Source organism: Patagioenas fasciata, chromosome 6 (assembly GCF_037038585.1).
Source record: "Patagioenas fasciata isolate bPatFas1 chromosome 6, bPatFas1.hap1, whole genome shotgun sequence".
In the NCBI taxonomy this organism is placed as follows: domain Eukaryota; kingdom Metazoa; phylum Chordata; class Aves; order Columbiformes; family Columbidae; genus Patagioenas; species Patagioenas fasciata.
Window position 1 is genome coordinate 21,369,361 of NC_092525.1, and position 17,620 is coordinate 21,386,980.

General features: G+C 54.9%; 1 protein-coding gene across 3 annotated transcripts; it reads right to left on the reverse strand.

Moving 5' to 3' along the window:
- Nucleotides 1–381: 381 nt before the first annotated feature.
- On the reverse strand, nt 382–15,170 carry ACOT11 (acyl-CoA thioesterase 11). 3 transcript variants are annotated; one of them, XM_065842124.2, is made up of 17 exons: nt 15,049–15,170; nt 10,898–10,973; nt 9,211–9,403; nt 8,276–8,345; nt 5,439–5,499; nt 5,130–5,231; nt 4,484–4,619; nt 4,072–4,228; nt 3,618–3,737; nt 3,389–3,533; nt 2,410–2,465; nt 2,257–2,323; nt 2,079–2,162; nt 1,834–1,967; nt 1,419–1,550; nt 1,215–1,341; nt 382–1,107 (listed from the first exon to the last, which is right to left on the reverse strand). In XM_065842124.2, exons 1-17 carry the CDS (start codon nt 15,069–15,071, stop codon nt 961–963), a joined length of 1,830 nt encoding a protein of 609 aa, XP_065698196.2. In that variant the 5' UTR covers nt 15,072–15,170; the 3' UTR covers nt 382–960. The 3 variants fall into 3 exon arrangements, with proteins under 3 accessions (XP_065698196.2, XP_065698195.2, XP_065698197.2); XM_065842123.2 differs by having other exon boundaries at nt 4,072–4,231; XM_065842125.2 differs by lacking the exon at nt 10,898–10,973 and having other exon boundaries at nt 4,072–4,231.
- Nucleotides 15,171–17,620: the final 2,450 nt, after the last annotated feature.

Consider the following 17,620-nt stretch of genomic DNA (forward strand, 5'->3'; position numbering starts at 1 on the left):
CACTCAGCTCGTTAGTGCTCAGAGAAATTAAGATGGCATCAAAACCTTTGACACTCTGGACTTCGGCATCTGCTGCAACCACTATGTTGCCTGCAACCACTCTGTATCCTCGGCAGCATTGCTCAGACTTAAGGAAACAAGGTTTGAATTTGTCTTTTTCTTGTTTTTGTGATGCCCCTGGGGCAGTTTGGGGTTTCTGGTTTAAGGTGTTGCTGCAGCCCATGTTGCCCCTGCTGTGGTGGCAACACCCCCAGGCAGCCCCCCAAAGCCGCTTGCAAGGAGCACTGGCTGACACCCCCCTTTCTGCTCACAGTCCTGCCTCCAAGGAGCCCAGCCCACACTCACTACCCACACAGCGAACCCCCAGAGCAGAGACTTGGAGCAGATACAGGTATTTTTCCTTTAATGCGCTTCCATTGCTGCTTCTTCTGCAGCCCCATGGGTGGAATTTCAGCCTTGGGTGGGGAGTGGGGGCTGTTTACCAACCCTGCCCTGGGAAGGGGAGCAGCACTAGGCAGCTGTGGGGGAGCAGGATGCTCTGCCAGCCACCCCCACACCAAGGAGGAGTATAGACCTCTCCCCACATCACTGCCCCCTCTCTCCCTTTGCTGCCTTGAAGAGAACCAGTTTCCCCTATAAAGAAATAGTAAAACAAACAAACAAAACAGTTTTAGGAAGACTTTGGATCATATAAAGATTCAAGTAGTGTTAAGTGAACTAGAAAACCAACTCCTGTACACCAGCTTACAAAAATTCTTAATAAAAAAGGAAGAAGAAGAAAAGATATGACACACCAGTGCAAGGGATGAGGCAGTACAGGGATGCTCCTCCACCCCAGCTCCTGGGACCTCGCTGGGGGTGGCATGGTCTGGGCACCACCATCCTATGTTCCCTTGACCATGGAGGTGCCCCCCATCTGTCTGTCCATCTGTCAGCAGGGCTGCTGTGGCCTTAGAGATCTTACAGCCGCACGATCTGCTCCTCCTTGTTCTTCAGCAGGAACTTCTCACAGGCTTCGAATGTGGCGCAGAAGTTGGAGGAGAGTCCCACCACGTTGGTGGTGACATAGTTGAGGTACCCCGGCGTGGCCTGGTTGTAATAAGCCACCTGCAAGGCACGGGAGGCGGTTAGTAGGGACACGTGGGGATGGGGAAGCCCCCGCAATGGGGTGTGGGTGGCACAGCCTCTTGGCATGGCCACAGCATCCATCCCACCTTGCTCATCTCCTCTGATTCTGGCCAAATGCAGAAACCAGAGCAGAGCGTCTCCCCTCGTGTGAAGCTGTCGCTGGCGGGGTGGGTGGGCAGTGTCACCGACCGAAAGGCTACCACGTAAGGGTCTCTGGAGAGGAGAGAGCCCAGTGAGCTGGTGCTGCCCAACCAGAGGGGAGCAGGGGATGGGGACAAGGGGACAGTTACCCCTTGCTGCAGGGTTTCCGCCGGGACGCCAGGATGACGAAGTCCTGTGGCTTGTTCTCATGGCTGAGCGTCTGGCTCACCACGTGGTAGATCATGTCGTCGTCATCCACTTGCTGGATGAGCTCAGCACTCCTGTGAGGCGGGAGAGGGCAGATCAGAGAAATCCAGCTGTCACCCCCAAGTCTAGGGGCGTACACACTTACAGCCTAGTGCCATACCCAAAATATTTTGGGGGACCCAGAACAGATGTTTTCTGCAGCAAAGTGCAGCCATCAGCCCAGGCGGACAGGGGTGCACGGTGAAAGGTTTCTAGGAGCAATCATGGCTCTGGGGTGGTGCATTTGCTCCCAGGAGAGCCCAAAGGGGTGTTCAGTGATGAGCCTCAAACTTAAGGATTTTGGAAAGGGGAACTCACGCGTAGTGTTTGTCCCACTCGTGCCGGCGCCGCAGGTCGGAGAGCAGGGAGAAGGCTTGGCTGGCAGTGATGCAGACCAACATCTCAATCCGGAAGGAGAGGAACTTGTCCTCCTCCAGCGTGTACATCTGCACCTGGGGGAGCACAGGGCACAGGCTGGGACACGCTCAGCCACTACCAAGTCCCCAGGGTGCCCACGCGTTGGGGGCAAGAAGCATCTTGGGGAGACGGGGCAGATTTAGTACCTTATCCTTTTCTCTGGCCAGTGCCCAGTTGGCTTTGGCTATGAGCGTCTTCAGTGCAGAGACGTTGTTGTAGCTCAAATAAACCTGGGGTAGGGGCAGCAGGTCAGGGGTGGGAAGTGGGGGGGGCAGGAGGCAGCAGCTCCCAGGGGGCAGCAGCTCCCAGAGGGCAGCACCCTACCTTGTTGCTTTGGTCCCAGGGCACAGAGAGCGGCACCTCAGTCTGTTTGCAGGAGACGACGTATTTTCTGCAGGAAAGAAGCAGATTCCCAGTGCTGAGCTCCAATTCCCCTCCTGCCTCCATCCCTGCATCCCACTTGCTTTTTCCACTCACCGGTCCAGACGGATTTTTTTCCTAGCACTGGCTTCTCTGTACCTCCTCTCTCCATCCTGATAAATGGGAAAAGCACATTAGGTTAACAGGAAAAGGAGGGGGAAAAAAAAAAAAAACACAAAAGAACAAAACAGATGTCTTTTTAGGAGGGAAAAGCCCTGCGCTTGCTGGCTGCTGCCCCAGCTGTGCTGACAGAGGTGGCTGGTTATTAACCCTGAGCTATTTCGGCATTGCTACCACTTGCTGGGATCAAGCAACAGGCACTGGTGCACTAGGAAAACAACCCCACTGTGGCTGCAGAGCTGCAAACAGCAGCTGAAACACAAATTGCACCCTCTAGCAATGCAAATATCCCCTCCCAGGGAAATAAAAACTCCAGAAAAGCAGCTTATTCCAAAGAAAGCAGTAGCGCAGCGCTTTAAAGCAGGCGAAGAGGAGATTTTAGGGAGCCTGGCTCTGGACACGAGATGCTCTCCTGCAGAGTGGTAAGAGAGTCTTAGTTTTAAGGCACCAAAAAATGAGGTAGGCGGCAGGGATCGACCAAGAGGAAGGCTTCGCTGTGCCCCGAGGTACACAGGTGTTTGCTTCACTGCTGTGCTCGTGTGACAGGTTTTCTCAAATATTTGGATCTAAGCAAATCGTGGATTAGGATGATTTGAAAGGTAAAAAGCAACTTAAGAGGTTTGCATTCTTTCCCCTAGATTACAGGAAATATGAGCTCAGACTTGCAGGCAATATTCTGTTAAGCCTTGCGTGGCTAATATAATACATCTCCGCCTCTGCACAGGCAAGTGGTTTATTTTATTATTAGTTATACCAAACAATCAGTTTAATTCACTTGCTATCAGGCAATTTGTTTTCCATCATCATAAAACTGCATTTGTTTTGCCGTGAATTTGAGAGCCTTTTGGAGTTGAGTGGGATTCCTGGGGGTCCCGTGTCACCATGGTGGGGACAAGCCAACCCTACCCATCCTTACCCCTGGCTCAGGTGCCACCATGGGCAGGGTGCGGGGCCGCCCCTTCTCGTCCAGCACCACAAAGGTCATGAAGGCACTGTTGATGTGTCTCCTGCTGACGGACATCTCCTGGCCGTGTGCCTCAGCACAGACCCCCACCTCCATGCTGGGGCGGGAGCAGAGAAAAAGGGGTGAGCGTGCGAAGAGCCACGGGGAGGGTGGGATGGGACCTCCCGCTGCCAGCACTCACCTGTTTTTGAAGGAGTTGTTGACAATGGCTTTGAGGACCAGGCGGTCCCCAACTTGCGATGGTCCCCGAAAGTGGAACATCTCAATGGCCTGCAGCGTGGGGTGGGCATGGCACAGCCGGCTGTGGGGACAGGTATCACTCCCTGCCTGTAGCACCCTGGCAGTCCTGTGCACCCTCCCTGTCCCAGCTAAAGCTGAGGAGACCACGAAAAAGTCACCCCTGGCTGCTAACTGCCAAAACCAGCCATGAGAAGGGACAGTGTGGTGAGTGTGAACCCTCCCCTGGGGTCTCCCAGCAACTTGCTCCTGTGCGACCCCCTCTATGGCATTGTCCAGGGGGACCATCCCTTTGGAGGGTCCCCACAAACCCAGCTGTGTCCCAACCTGGCTGGATGCTGCTCTGGCTGTGCTCTCCAGCCACACCATCTCCCCACCCCAAATCTCCATTTGGTCACCTGGCTGCAATTGTGGCCACATTCTCCATCCAGGCCATGATCTGCCCACCGAAGGTGTTGCCCTGATGGTTGGCGTGTGGGGGCAGCACCAGCTCCACACTCTCCACTCGCGTCTTCTCCGCCGGCACTGCCACGCTGCCATCCCGCGTCTCCAGCTCTGCTGAGCGGGGAGGATGGGGCTCAGCGTGCTGGATGGTGGGACCCCCACAGCTGCCCTCCCACTGGATCAATTCCCCCACACCTCCTAGCTTGGGGTCTGGGATGCTGGGGCTGATCCCTAACCCATGGCCAGAACATCCCCAAACCTCCACTGCAATCACCACTCTCCCCTCACTGAGTCACACCGAGGAAGGAGGATGTCACCAGTGGGTGTCGGGGCTGTTTTGGGGCTGGAAGCTGGGGGACGCGGTACCTGTTTCTTGGGGGCTGCTGGTGAGGAGGTCCTTGAGAGTGTCCTTGTGGACCAGCCGCATGCGGCGGCGCTCGGCAGCGATGCTGTGCTCAATCTTCTCCTCCTCTGTCTGTGGGGTCAGTGGCTGCAGCTTCACCTGCAAAGGGGACATGGCTTCAGGAGAAGGCAGGGCTACTTCAGGTGACAACATGTGCTCCCGTAGCACTGCATGGCCCTCCGTAGGTGTCTCAGGACCAGCCATGCTCCTCCTGGGTTATATTATAGCTGCCGACAGAGGGGCCAGAGGCCAAACAGCTCTGATAGCAGGATAGGAACCCCCTGGGAGGTGTCACACAGTGGAGACCATGGCCTCAAGTTGTGCCAGGGGAGGTTTAGATTGTATATTTGGAAAATTTTTTTCCCAGAAGGGGTTGTCAGGTGTTGGAATGGGCTGCCCAGGGCAGTGGTGGAATCACCATCCATGAAGGAGTTTGAAAGGCAAGTAGATGAGGTTCTTAGGGACACGGTTTAGACCCAGAATTAGGTTAATGGTTGGACTCAATGATCTTGAGGGTTTCTTCCAATCAAAATGATTCTATGATCAGCACTGCTGCTAAGGAGCTATTTCCTCACTGCCTGAGCCCCCTAGTCACCAGCCACCACTCACCTTGCAGCCAGAGGGGCTCTGTGCCACGAAGGTGGCATATGCCTTGCAGATGCTGCTGTGCTTCCCGCTGCACAGGTCCTCGTAGCTCACCTGGATGCCCACCTAGGAGGAGGCACAGCACCCCTGAGAGCCAGCTCTGCTCCCTGGGGACCTGTGTCCCACTGAGTACAGCAGGAAGGGTTCTCCATGTGGGATCAAAGCTGCGAACCATGGGAGGATTGGGCCACGAGGAAGAGGTGCATGCAGCTGGTGGAGATGGGCGAGGGTGATGAGGTGGGGGTTAACGAAGGCAGGGGGTGACACACCAACCTCCATGCTGGAGTTGAAGGCTCGGTTCACTTTGGCTTTGATGTTGACAACTTGTCCGACACTGAAAAACAGAAAGAGGAGAAAGCGCGTGGAGGTCACTGAGGTGCGACAACATTACAGCTCACTGCCTGGGACAGAGGGGACATGCCGGGATGGTCAGCAGGACATGGGGACAGCCACACTCCAGTCATGGGAGCCCACAGATGTCCAAGCCTGGCAGTGAGATGTCACCCCCTCAGCATCTGCATGCAAACAAGTCTCAAGTCTGGGGTGCTGCCAGGACACCTAGGAGGTTCAGGGGTGCCCAAGGCTAAGTTGGCACCCCTCGCCATGCGGGCATGCACCCTCCTGCCAGAGCAAACGGCTCCTCCAGCCCCACATGGGCTGTCCTGCACAATGGGGGCACCTGTGGTGCCTAACCTACTCCAGACTGGTACCAACCAAATGAGCAAATGAAGCTTATCGGAGAGACCGACAGCAGAGTCTTTAGTAAATGCATTATTAAATCAGGAATATTCTTCATCTTCTGAAAGAGACCAGTGCCAAAAAAACAGTGGAAAAGTAAACGCTAGGGCGGCTGCTGCAGGTTTGCACCACAGCGGGCTCAAAACCAGAAGCAAGGAAGAGTCAGCATGTGTTTTAGACCATAACTCCTGCTTTGTCCCTGTGCACGACTTTTGTCCTCGAATGACCAGAATCATCTCAGCTGCTTGACACGCTTTGCACATTGGCTCTGGCTGAAGCAGGGACGGTGCAAGGTTGAGGCAATGCCTCTAGTAGTCCCCCAACACAGACCCTGGTCCCAGAGGCAACCCCTGCGCCCACTGTGGCATGTCAAAATGTTAGTGGGGCTACGTGAGCAGCATCAGTGCACCTCCCGGGCTGGGTCGTGCCGCATCAGCAAGGTTAATGCTCCCAACTCACGGCAGCGCTGCATTAGGCCAGCTGCTCTAGGGCTGCAAACCTCCGTACCAGACACCGCTCTTCCCATCCCGCTGCCCAGAAGGGTTTATATACTGCTGACTGGTGCGAAAAGAAAAAGCGAGATGGGGAGGAGAGGGTTAGAGATGATGAAGCGGTGGCATGGCGAGGCTGGAGCGTGGATGCTCCAGCTGGGTTTGCAGTGAGGAGGTAAGGACAGGGGTCTGGGCAGGCACACTGGCAGCCCCTGTTGTCTATATTACAGCTGCAGAAATATTTTACCCTCTCCTTACCAAACAGCACAAGCTGGTGCGATAAAAGCCACACGAACCCACATGCAATCCTCTGGGGAGGCTACAGCTCCCCATGGCAGGGCTGAGAGATGGGGAGCATCTGATGCCCAGATGGTGAGTGATTTCTTGGGGTTTTCTCTGTGTCCCCAAGCACCTACAGCCCTTCTCTGCCCAGGGGGGTCTCTCCCTCTTAGTGGGAGGGTAGCAGAAAGCACAAACAGCTGGGCAAGGAGGTAAGCAGATGGCAAACACCACCCAAACCTCCCTCTGCCCTCACGCAGCTTGGTGAGAAATCCCCCCACATGGAGCATCATGCTGGACCACAGCAAGCGGGAGCTGAGCCAGGAGCAGCACAAATTCCCCAATCCCCTGGAGTGATGCTTGGCTTGTCCCTGAGGAGGGCAAATGCCTTGCAGGGCTGCATTCAATGCTCTGAAATGGGGCTCAGTTCTGTCCTCCTGCTTCCAAAACCCACAGGGAAAAGCTTCCCAGGCAAAGCTGCCCGAGCAGCTGGAACTGTTTGCCACTAGGCATTGACCCCAGTGGTGCCACGTCCACCAGTGTCACCCCTACCAGTGTTACACAGGGCTGCACCACATCGCCACACCGTGGCTTCAGCACAGGGTGATGTGCAACTCATTCCTGTCAACACCACAATGTGATATGGTGAAAGGGGGAGTTTAGCATTTCCTGGCGATGACAGTGAAACCCAAGAGTGAGTTGGACTTCCCAGCACCAAATAAATCAGCTGACACCCTGGGACTCCAGCACCAGCAAGGAGCTGCCAGGCAGCATAGATCCTGTATGGCACAGCTTCAGTCAACAGGACCCCAGGGAATGGGGCTGCCAAAAAACCCACTGCCAGCACACAGGCACCTCTGCCATCCAGCCCTGTGGGCATCTTTGTGGGTGCACCAAAACACCCTCGGAGCCACCTGAATGGTACCCAGAGGTGAACAGAGAGGCATCCCTCTGTTCAGGGGAGACACGGGCTCTGGCAGAGGGGGAAAGGCGGGGGCAGCACACGGGCTCACCAGGGAGGCAAGGGAGGTGACCACCTTGGGCACGTAAGACCTGCGCCTGGTGGGAATACTTCTGTTGTCCCCTGCAATGGGGCAGCCCAGGGGCATCGGGGTGTCCACCTCCTCAGGGGCAGCAACCAGGGGGTGCTAGGACAAGCTTGGGAGGGGGTTTTGGCCAGGAAAAGCTCAGCCTGGTGGATCTCATGATCCAATGCATGGATGGGTGGATGAGTGGCTACTACAGAGGCATAGTTTGCAAGATTAAAGTTTTCTAGAGCACTAAGTCAGAGTTGTTCCTTGAACAAAGCCAGGGAGGATCTGGAGTCAGGGAAAATACTAGGAAGCCAACCCAGCAGGAGTTCTCCAGGTGACCAGACAATGGATAAATCAGAGCAGAGTCAGTCCACAGCCCCCCAGCGGAGCCAGAGCCTTAATCGCTGCCTGCCCTGTGAGCCTGACACTGCCACTGCATCTCCTGCACTCCCAAACATGCTGCTCCCTGTACCAGCTCCAGCCTCACTGTCCACGTTGCACCCAGCAGATGGGAAAAAACCCCATTCATGTCCCTTGCACGCGCCCCACTGAAGAGCTGGGTATTTACCTAATGGTACGCTCAAAATAGATATCATCCATGGAAGCCGTGACACATGGGCAGCCTGCATGTCTCTCAGCTGGAAAGGAAAAACAAACTGCATCAGCTACCAGCAGCAACACAGTGAGCGTGGCAGGGGCATGGGGGCTTTTCTGCCCCAGGGCTGCTGCCTCAGGGCTGGTGGCACCCGTGAAACCCTGGCTGGTGTCCCTTTCCCTGTTTGTGCCCTTCTGCTGCGTTTGCAGGAGATGAGAACGGAGTTTGGGGTTTCTCCACCTAGTAGCAGTGTCGGTTTGCAGTTGTTTTGAGGGTTTGGAGCATGTGTTGTAACTAGGAGGCATACTGCCCTGCTGTTTGCCTTCCCTCCATGCTTTCAGACACTGCTGGGATGCGCAAGCAACTGGTATCTCCCCATACGTAGCAAATATTTTAAAGTTGTTTTGCTGTTCCAGGTTTCCCTCGGGACACTGGGAACCTCAAAGTGCAAAATTGTATCAGGAAGCTCATCAACCTGCAAGACTACACCCTTTTTCCTTTCCTGGCGCTTGGTGACCCATGGGATGAGCTTCTTGCTGGGCAGAGGAGCTCCGCCCTGTCTGGCAAAGCTCTGCCGGGATGCCAGGGATGCTGCCAACCCAGTCTTGCCATGCCCTGTGCACCAGGCAAGGACAAGGACAGTGCTTGGAAAGAAACAGACGTCAATTTTGATCTGTCCTCAAGCAAGCATGCGTGCTGCAGCACACATCTCCTCCCCCTCTCATCCTGCTCCCGTTCACTCTCTAATTACTCAGCAGAATGGCATGACGTGGGTCCCTGGCTGGCGTCAGCTCTGAGGGACAGTGCTGGACTGCTGGGCACGCCATCAATGAGCCAGCTCCTGGGGACATCGCCAGGTCCCTTCCCTCCTGGCTCAGTGATGGCTCTGGTGGGAGAGGATGACTTACCAGAGAGGCAGGCGGCCGTGTCGATCCACTTGAGCAGCTGGCCGGTGCTGAGCTCACCACAGTGGTTGGTGTGGCAGGGCAGCACCAGCTGGCTCATCTGCACCTCTGTGGGGTTGCGGGCGGGTGAGGGGCTCTCCATGGCCCCTGGTACCTCCTCTCCTGGCTCTCGGACACGTGGTGGAGACGTTGAGCCCTGAGTGGAATGAGAGCTCTGTTTTATCCAAATGGGGGAAAAATTCCCTGAGAAAAGAGTGACCCACGCAGAGCCAGTGGGACCCCCAGCCCTGCACAGCCCTGGGCACCACCAAAACCCACCCAGCCCTTGCCAAACAGTTGAAGCCCACAGCAAAGGAAAAATCTCACTTAACAGAGCTTTCTGGGTGATCACTACACATTTCCAGGCCATTTATCACCCAGCCCCACTGCCTCCTCTCAAAAACTCTGCAAAACCCCCTCCAAAGTCAATCAATTCTCTGGGAAGGAATTTTGCTCCCCCAACAGCTGCATTTTCGGAATGCTGCAGCAAAGGGTGGGCTTGTGCTCCCAGGGTTTGTGCCCAGGGCTGGGCATGCAGCAATGCTCCACACCTTCCACTAACAGCTGCCTTTGCCAAAGAAAGCACCAAAAGCAGCTTTTCATGGCTGGAACAAGCAGAGCCAGGGGCAGCATGCTTGGCTTGGGATTATTTGCTCAGTTAAAGACAGTTCTTATGGGCTTTGGGGTTTGCTGGGCACAGAGCCGCCCTGGTGGGAGGGGGTTTAGAAGAGAGCGGCTGGTATTGCAACTGTGCCGACAATAAAAATAGCTGATGAGATGTCAAGCGAAGCTGTGTTACACAAGGAGTGAACTCAGTTAGCCCGGTGAGTAATTGAGGAGACATGAGGAGCCGTCTGGGCTTCATTACAGCCTTTCTTCCTTCCGCTTTCTGCTCCCACCGCGGCTCCTGTTTGCAGCACTTGTTGTGAGAGCCCCGTTGCAGCAGCTTTTTTGCCCTTTGGTTTGCCCAGCTACTTTTAAAGATGGGTTTATGCTGAAAATGAAGCTTTCCTGACTACCCCGGGCTCACTGCCTCTCAGAACAGCATTTTTCTCTGGTGGGTCTAACCTCTGTTTCCATAGCTACTGGTACAGGAACGACACAAACCTCCACTAAGCAGAGGTGGCGGCAAACACGACAAGCTGAGCCTATGGCAAAGGGCCCCCCATCCTGCAGCAAGACGGACCCCTGGCCACCAGAGCCCGTTTGCGAACCCCCCAGGCTGTTTTCCAGTGTTCCAAGGTACTCACAGAAGCACAACGGAGCTATTTCGGAAAGCCAGCAGGCTCTGGGGTACGAGCCAGCAATTCAAAGAGCTCCAAAGCCACTTGCTGCAAAGCCAGCAGCCAGCCTGGCTGGAGCTCCTGCCACTCATTTTGCCAGTGCTTGCTGTTTCTAAATTTTAGGGCAAAAAATGGCATTCCATGGGAATAGCCTTGACCCCACAGTGGCCAGCAAGAGGCTGAGGATGCTGCTGGGGAACACATGGGAAGCGGATGGCACGGGGGCTGGTGCAGGGCTGGGAGCGGCTCCCGGCACTGGGTGACACCTGCCTGGCACAGCCATGGTTAGTAGCCACTGGCACAGCCATGGTTAGTAGCCACTGGCACAACAGGGAGCCCCAGGGTTAGTTGCACAGCATGGGGGGTACCTGGAGGCCATTGCAACAGAAATTCAAGATCTCTTCAGGCACTACAATATTCTCCTTGACCATTTTTAAGAGACATCTGGAAAGGAGAAGAGTGGCTGCGGTTACTGCAGGACCGGTAGAGCCGGGCGTTGAGGATGCCCGTGGTTGACCCTCAGCTGGGACAAGGTCCCACGCGTGGCAGGTGTGGTGGAGCCACCATTTGCCACAGCCACCTGTGTGGCTGGTTGTCACATCCTGTCCCCATGCTGACGTCCCTCCCCATGGCACCAGCACCTACCGGGGTGGCTGCTGGAGCCGAAACAGAGAAGGGCAGAGCTGGGGCTGGCACCTGCCATTCCTTGGGGGACAGGACCTACCAGCTGCGATGGAAACACTCCTATCTATTTTGGGGTGCTGGATCGAGACCAGGCCGTGGTGCCGTGGCCCGTTCCTTGATCAGTGACGCTGTGTCAGTACTTTCCGTGTTACTACATGTGACAAAGAGATGTGTCTTGAAGCTCCTCCAGCCGGCACAATGACACTGCCACGGTCACAAGACAGCCAGGAGACTATTTTTGGCAGCCAGCAGGACTCACGCCACACACGGGTGGTACTGGGGGCAGCAAATGGGAAGCACCCGTTGTGGGCAACGCCACTGTGCCCAGCACCAGCCCCTTTGCCTGCGGAGCTCAAGCATTGCCAAGGGCATCGCATGCCCTTGGGTGACCGCAGGGTCCCTGGCCACACGCACGGCTACAAGGTCCCAGCTGGACACAGTGGTGGTGTTGGAAAGAAAGGTAGTGTGGGAGCTGCAGCAGAAACAAGTGGAAGAGGCTTTATATTTACATTTTGCTTTTAAACACAACACCAGTGGGCTCTTGGCGTGCTCTCAACTGTCCCAGCAAGCATCCCACTCCTACACGGGTCCAGCCAAGGTGTGGGACTGACTGATTTTGACACAGAGACAAAAAACAGCCCTTTGTGGGAGCCAGTGTTGGGGTGTCGCACGGTGCACACCTGCTGTGGTTGGGATGAAATGAGGGTGCTCAGAGCACTGATGGATGCAAGCAGCACCGCTGAGGCTTTCAAAGCCCCCCAGCCCAGCCCCACAACTTCTCTGGGCTTGATATCAAGGCTTGGGAGCTTGCTTACGTCTCACCCACCCTTTCAAGAGCCTGGTACAAGAGTTAATCCCATCCTTAGCAAGCTGGCCTTGCTCCCTGGATTTCCTTTATTGCAGACACAAGACGGTGTCTGGGGGTGGCTCTGTCACACCCCACAGGTGCAGCGGCCAATGCCATAGGACACACGGCTTGGGCCGTACCTTGGAAACCCAAACCTGCTTCTGGCTCCACACTCTCTTATTGCAACCGTGTCACCCTGTGCCCTGGATTGGGTCAGCAGGAGGGTGAAAAAAAAAAGAGCCATCTGCTTTGCATCCATCTCCCCAGTATTTCTGAGCCCACCCTGGAGCACAGTGCTCTGACCAAGGTCAGGGAGCAACACGGCCACATGTCGCTAACATGGTTCAGAGACCCAGAACCATTCAGCCGGTGGGTATTTACAGAGTATTTGGTTATTGAAACTAAGCAAGCAAGTGTCTGTCCTCATTAAAATCTTCAACCTCACTCAACTGTCACATATCTAAAGTTGTTGACTGATGCAGCCCTTGGGTCACCATGGCAACGGGATGAAGTACCCAGGCAATGATGCTCTTACACTGTCACCCCTAGAGTGACCCACTTCTACCCCCCGCAAAAAAAAAAAGTTTTCATTAGGAAAAATAACCCTTCCAGCAGAATATTTTTCTTGCCTCCTGCTACACTCACTTCCTGCACTGCTGAAGGTGTAAGGAGCTTGCAGAGCAAACCAGGGGGATGGCATGGAGCGGGAAACATCCCAATGACTCCACAAATACTGGGGGACCCCCACTGCTCTCCTATACCCTGACAGGAGCATATCCCTCACCACCGAAGCACTCCAAGGGAGCACTCCAAGCTCCAGGGATGGTCTCAGCTGTCAAATTAGGTGCTGGCCTCTTGGAAAAGCACCTGGGGTCCCACCAGCCTGGGGCAACCTCCATTGCAAAACCCTCTCAGGTCCTGCAGCCTCAAGCTGCCCCCTCCCAACCCTCCAGAGCTCTCCCACTGCCCCACCACCTCCCAAACACCTAAACCCCATTTTCCCTCTCCTGGTTCCAGTCTCGTACCCTCACCCCAGCTCCTTGGCACATCCTTATCCACCCTGGGAATATTTAAAGAAAAAAGCGGGGAGATGGCAAGGAGGAAAGTGGCAACAATGAAGTTCTCATGGGGGATTATTGGTGTATAATTGAGCAATATCCATGGTAACAAGCAAATCTGTATGCGTTAAAAAATTAACCTGACCTACTTTAGGAAATTCTGCCATCTCAACAGGGTAGCGAGGGCTCTCCTTCTCCCAAGACCTGGACCACAAATCCTCCATGGGCCCAGAGTCCCCAAACAGCCCTGGTGCTCCCAGGGACAGGACGGGCAGTTTTTGCGCAAGGGGAGATGTCCCCTCCAGCGGGACCCCCACCAGTGAGCAGCGGTGGAGATGTCCAGCCTGGCTCCATCACCCCGTGGCCACAGGGATGGAGTGGGGTCCCTGGGACAAGACCCATGGTGCTCTCTCAGGTGCACAGTGCTGGTTCTTCTGCGGAGCCATCAGGATGGTGGCCCCACCAGGACCAGAGGGACTGAATCACCAGGTCACCGCATGGTGAGGAGGTGTGGCAGCTCTTGTGATGGGTTTTGGCGGGACCCCAGGAGGGTGGCCAGCTCAGAAGAAAGGCCAAGACACCCTGTGAGGAGTATTTTTGGGACCACACATCGTGCTTTCCCCAGGGTTTCATGAAGCAAAGAGAGGCGCGGAGCCAGGAAAGTGTGAACTGAGTGCCAAAGGCAGCACGGGGGGACACAACGGTCAACAGCTTTACATCCACCACCCTTGGGAAACCTTTACATGGGGGGGACCCCTGCAGGGCCATCTCATCCCACTCTACCACTCAGTTCAATGCCAGGTGAAGCATACCCAGCCCTGTCCATGCCCACAGCCCTGGCCATACCCCCACAGTCGCTCTCTGCAGCTCCCAGGAGGCTCCCAGGAAGGCTGGTGCTGTTTTGCCGGCATGGGGACAAAGTCTCCCCAGGGAGTGTCCCAGGGAACAAAGGTCTTCTGGCACCGCTGCCTCCAGCCCAGGGGGATGGAGAAGTCGCGTGTCACCCTGTCACAGCTGCAAACACCACCAGGGCCAAAATGCAGAAGCACAGGGACACCCAACAGCATCGCTCAGCCCAGGCACCTTTCCCCTGCCGCTCACGGTTTTCTTGGGGAGGAGACTGCCATAGCATTGAGACCATCGCAGTCAAGCCCACCAAGGTGGAGACCGTAGTGTAAATTGCTGCATGCAAGACCAAGTGGAGACCACGTGGAGACCCTGGTGGTCTTAGCTGTGGTGACCACCACTGTTGAGACCACCAGGGTAGAGACCACCAGGGTGGACACCGTGGTGGTCCAGTGGTCTCCACCCTGGCAGCCTCGACCGTGGTGGTCTCAACCATGGTGAGCACCACAGTTGTGACCACTGCGGTCAAGACCATCAGAGTGGAGACCACCACGGAGTCATGACACCCACCCTATCTGGCCACCCACGCTACCCCAGTCAGCTCTGGTGCTTCCCTCTGCCCTTCCCACAGCACCAGCATTCCTAGCAGCCCTGTGCCTGCCCTTCCCAAATATCTGACACCACTTTTAAATGAAAAAAGGCTGATTCAAGGCAAATGCCCCCCAGCATTCCTCCCAGCACACCCAGAACGACCCTGGAGGGGGTTGTTGTTGCTGGCTGTCACCCACTGTCCTCATTGCAGCCAGAGGGTGCCACATCCCGCCCCCCCCACCCCGCAGCGATGGGACTGTGGCACAGCTCACTGCAACCCCTCAGGGCAAGAGGGCATCACCCAAGCAAGCTGAGGGGGGCACAAGGGGCTTACATCCCACGTGCCCCCCCCCCGGCAGAGCCACCCAGCACCGACACAAGCCAGGACAAGCCACCGCTCCATCACTGGGCATGCAAGTGTCCGTGGATGCTGGCTCTGGCTCATCCAGCCCCCGTGTCCCCCCTCCTTGTCCCTATTGTCCCCAGCCCTCACCTCAGCCAGAAGAAGCTGAGCATTTGCAGGCAGTGGCAAGGCAACAGCGGGCTCGGAGGAGAAGCGTCCGGACACCTGCGCACGCAGCAGCACCAAGCGCGGGTGTTGAGGCCAGGGCTGGCGTGCGGATCTGGGACGGGGCCAGCACACACCCCCTGCTTCCTTAAATGTACAGTCACACATAACTTTTCTTAAGGTAGCGCTTGGCCAATCTGCTCTTGCCTGGAAAATGGCCGGCGCTCAGGAGATTTGCATCTTGGCCAACACTCTGCTGCAGAAGTGAAAGCCGGGGAGCGCAGCGGGGGCACCTGCACACTGCCAGCAGCTCTGCAGAGCGGCACCCAGTGTTTTGCCTTCCATTCCATCCTGGTGAGCAGCCCCTGAGATGGGGCCCAGGGTCCTGGATCTCCTCTCTGGCCCCATGCATCACCCTCTCTACTCCCCCCATCACCCCAGTGAGGGGCACAGGGGTGCCTGGCTGCTGCCCCAATCCACTCGGTACCTACGGCACAGCATCACATGAGGCTCTTCCTCGCCCCTAATTAAACCTGCCTGAAAATATTTGGATTTTCCACGGAGCTCACCAGCTGGAAAAGCCTCCACAAACTTCTCCAGAGCCACTCCAGTTCCCATGGCTCAGCTCCTTGGCCCTGCTGCTTTTGAAGCACCTCTAACAAGGCTTATAATAAATCCCCTTTTTTTTAATAATAAGGAAATAAAATGCGAATCACCATGCCACCACATCAATGATACAGCCTATTGGGTTTGGGAGAGATGTTGTTCTATTTGTATTTTATTTATGTGCTTTTATAAGTGAATCTTGGTAATTGACATACACGAGTTTGATCAAAGCTCCTTTTGGCACAGGCAACACAAGCATTGCCATTGGAAAGTCAGTGGTGAAATAATCAAGCAAATTACACAGGAAATAAGACCTCTGTTTTCTTGGTAAATAAGAATAGCAAAGTCCTGGAAGAGAGCAAATGCTCGTGGTGGGCACCGAGTATCAGTATCTGATGGTGGGATGGAAGCAGCGTCTCACTGGGTGACAGTGATGGAGATTCCTTCCAGAAGAAGACTGGTGTCCTGCTTTGACTGAGGACTTTAACCCCACTGAGCATGTGCTGCTCAGCTGCTAGGATAAAATCTGCAATTCCTCTTTGGCTTTCTGAGAGTGGGGAGGGTGTGTCTGCTCTGCCATTCCCCCACAACCTCCTCTGTGCCTCCCAGGTAAGTCTGCACACCCAGATGTGATTTAACTCAAATCATTTCAGAAAATAACATCTCCTTTAAAACGTTTTTGGGACAGCAAATAAGATTATTTTTCACCAAGATGGTTTTATATTCACTCACAGCAGCACAGGTGCCCTGTAAGGCTCACAGGTGGCCAGATTGCAACAAGCATCCTCCAGCACACCTCCCCACCTTTAGCACGGAAGCTCATCAGGGATCTCTCCCTCTCTTCTTAGGACTGTTTGTTTCAGCAATCCCTGATGATCAAGACGTTCGCTGGTTGCAGGGAAAATGATTCCTCCCCACCTCCATGTCAAGGGGAGCAGCACAATTAGAAACACTTCAGATGCTTGACTCACACACAAGCCTCCAAACAAAAGTTGCAAGGAGAGGGCTGATGTTTTTCAGGCCCAACTAGCATTGTGCTGTAATTACAGCTTGCGGAGGCTGTAGTGTTCCCCCCTCTCTCGCGCTGCCTGCATTCCCTCGCCCCGGCATCCCGGTGAGCACGCACAGGCACCAGCTTCTTCCTTCCCATCCATCACCATATGCCCGTCTTTTACAGTTCTTTGGTGCGTGATGCTCAGAGAGTGGATAATTAGCTAAATGAATTAATTGACATCCATACTTGTAATTAGCAACCGGTTACAAGCAGCTATTCTCCTTGGGACAAGTAAAATTTCTTGGGGACTGGTGTTAAAATACTGTAAAATTTTTAAGAGTAAATAACAAGGGCCATGCATAGCGCATGGCACCTGGTTTCTTCCCTTGGCTATAAAAGACACTGCACCATAAACAAGCCCATGCAAAGGCAAAGCAGGCTGTGAGAGGTGTTGGAAATGCCACTGCTGCTCAGGAGGAGGAGAAGTTTCCAGCTTGGGATGAAATCATGGCCAGATGGGCGGCCTCCAGCCGGCAGCTAACCCTTTCCACTCCCAGTTACTGGAGACTGTGCAGTGAGGCCCTGGCAGTGGAGGCTGCTCGTGCGAAGCCATGGGAATTGGATGTCGTGAGTGTTAATTAAACCATTAATTACTGCTGAGGAAAAAAAAAAAAAAGTGACCTATTGGTTTCATCACTTCTTGGAGCAGTCAGAAGGATTAATTGCTCATAGGCTCAGCGGTGGGATAAAGTTGATGCAGCATAAGTCAGATCTTTGCAGAAGCATAGGTTTTCTTGGCTATTATTATTACTATTATTATTTTCTTGGCAAGTGCTGTGAGCCCAGGAGCAAGACCCTCACCAGGGATGGGCCTGGTGGAAACAGAGCTGAGCAGCTGGGAGTGAGAGCCCCAGCCCTCGACTTGCTGCTGGAGGGGTACACCAAAATGTCAGGGGC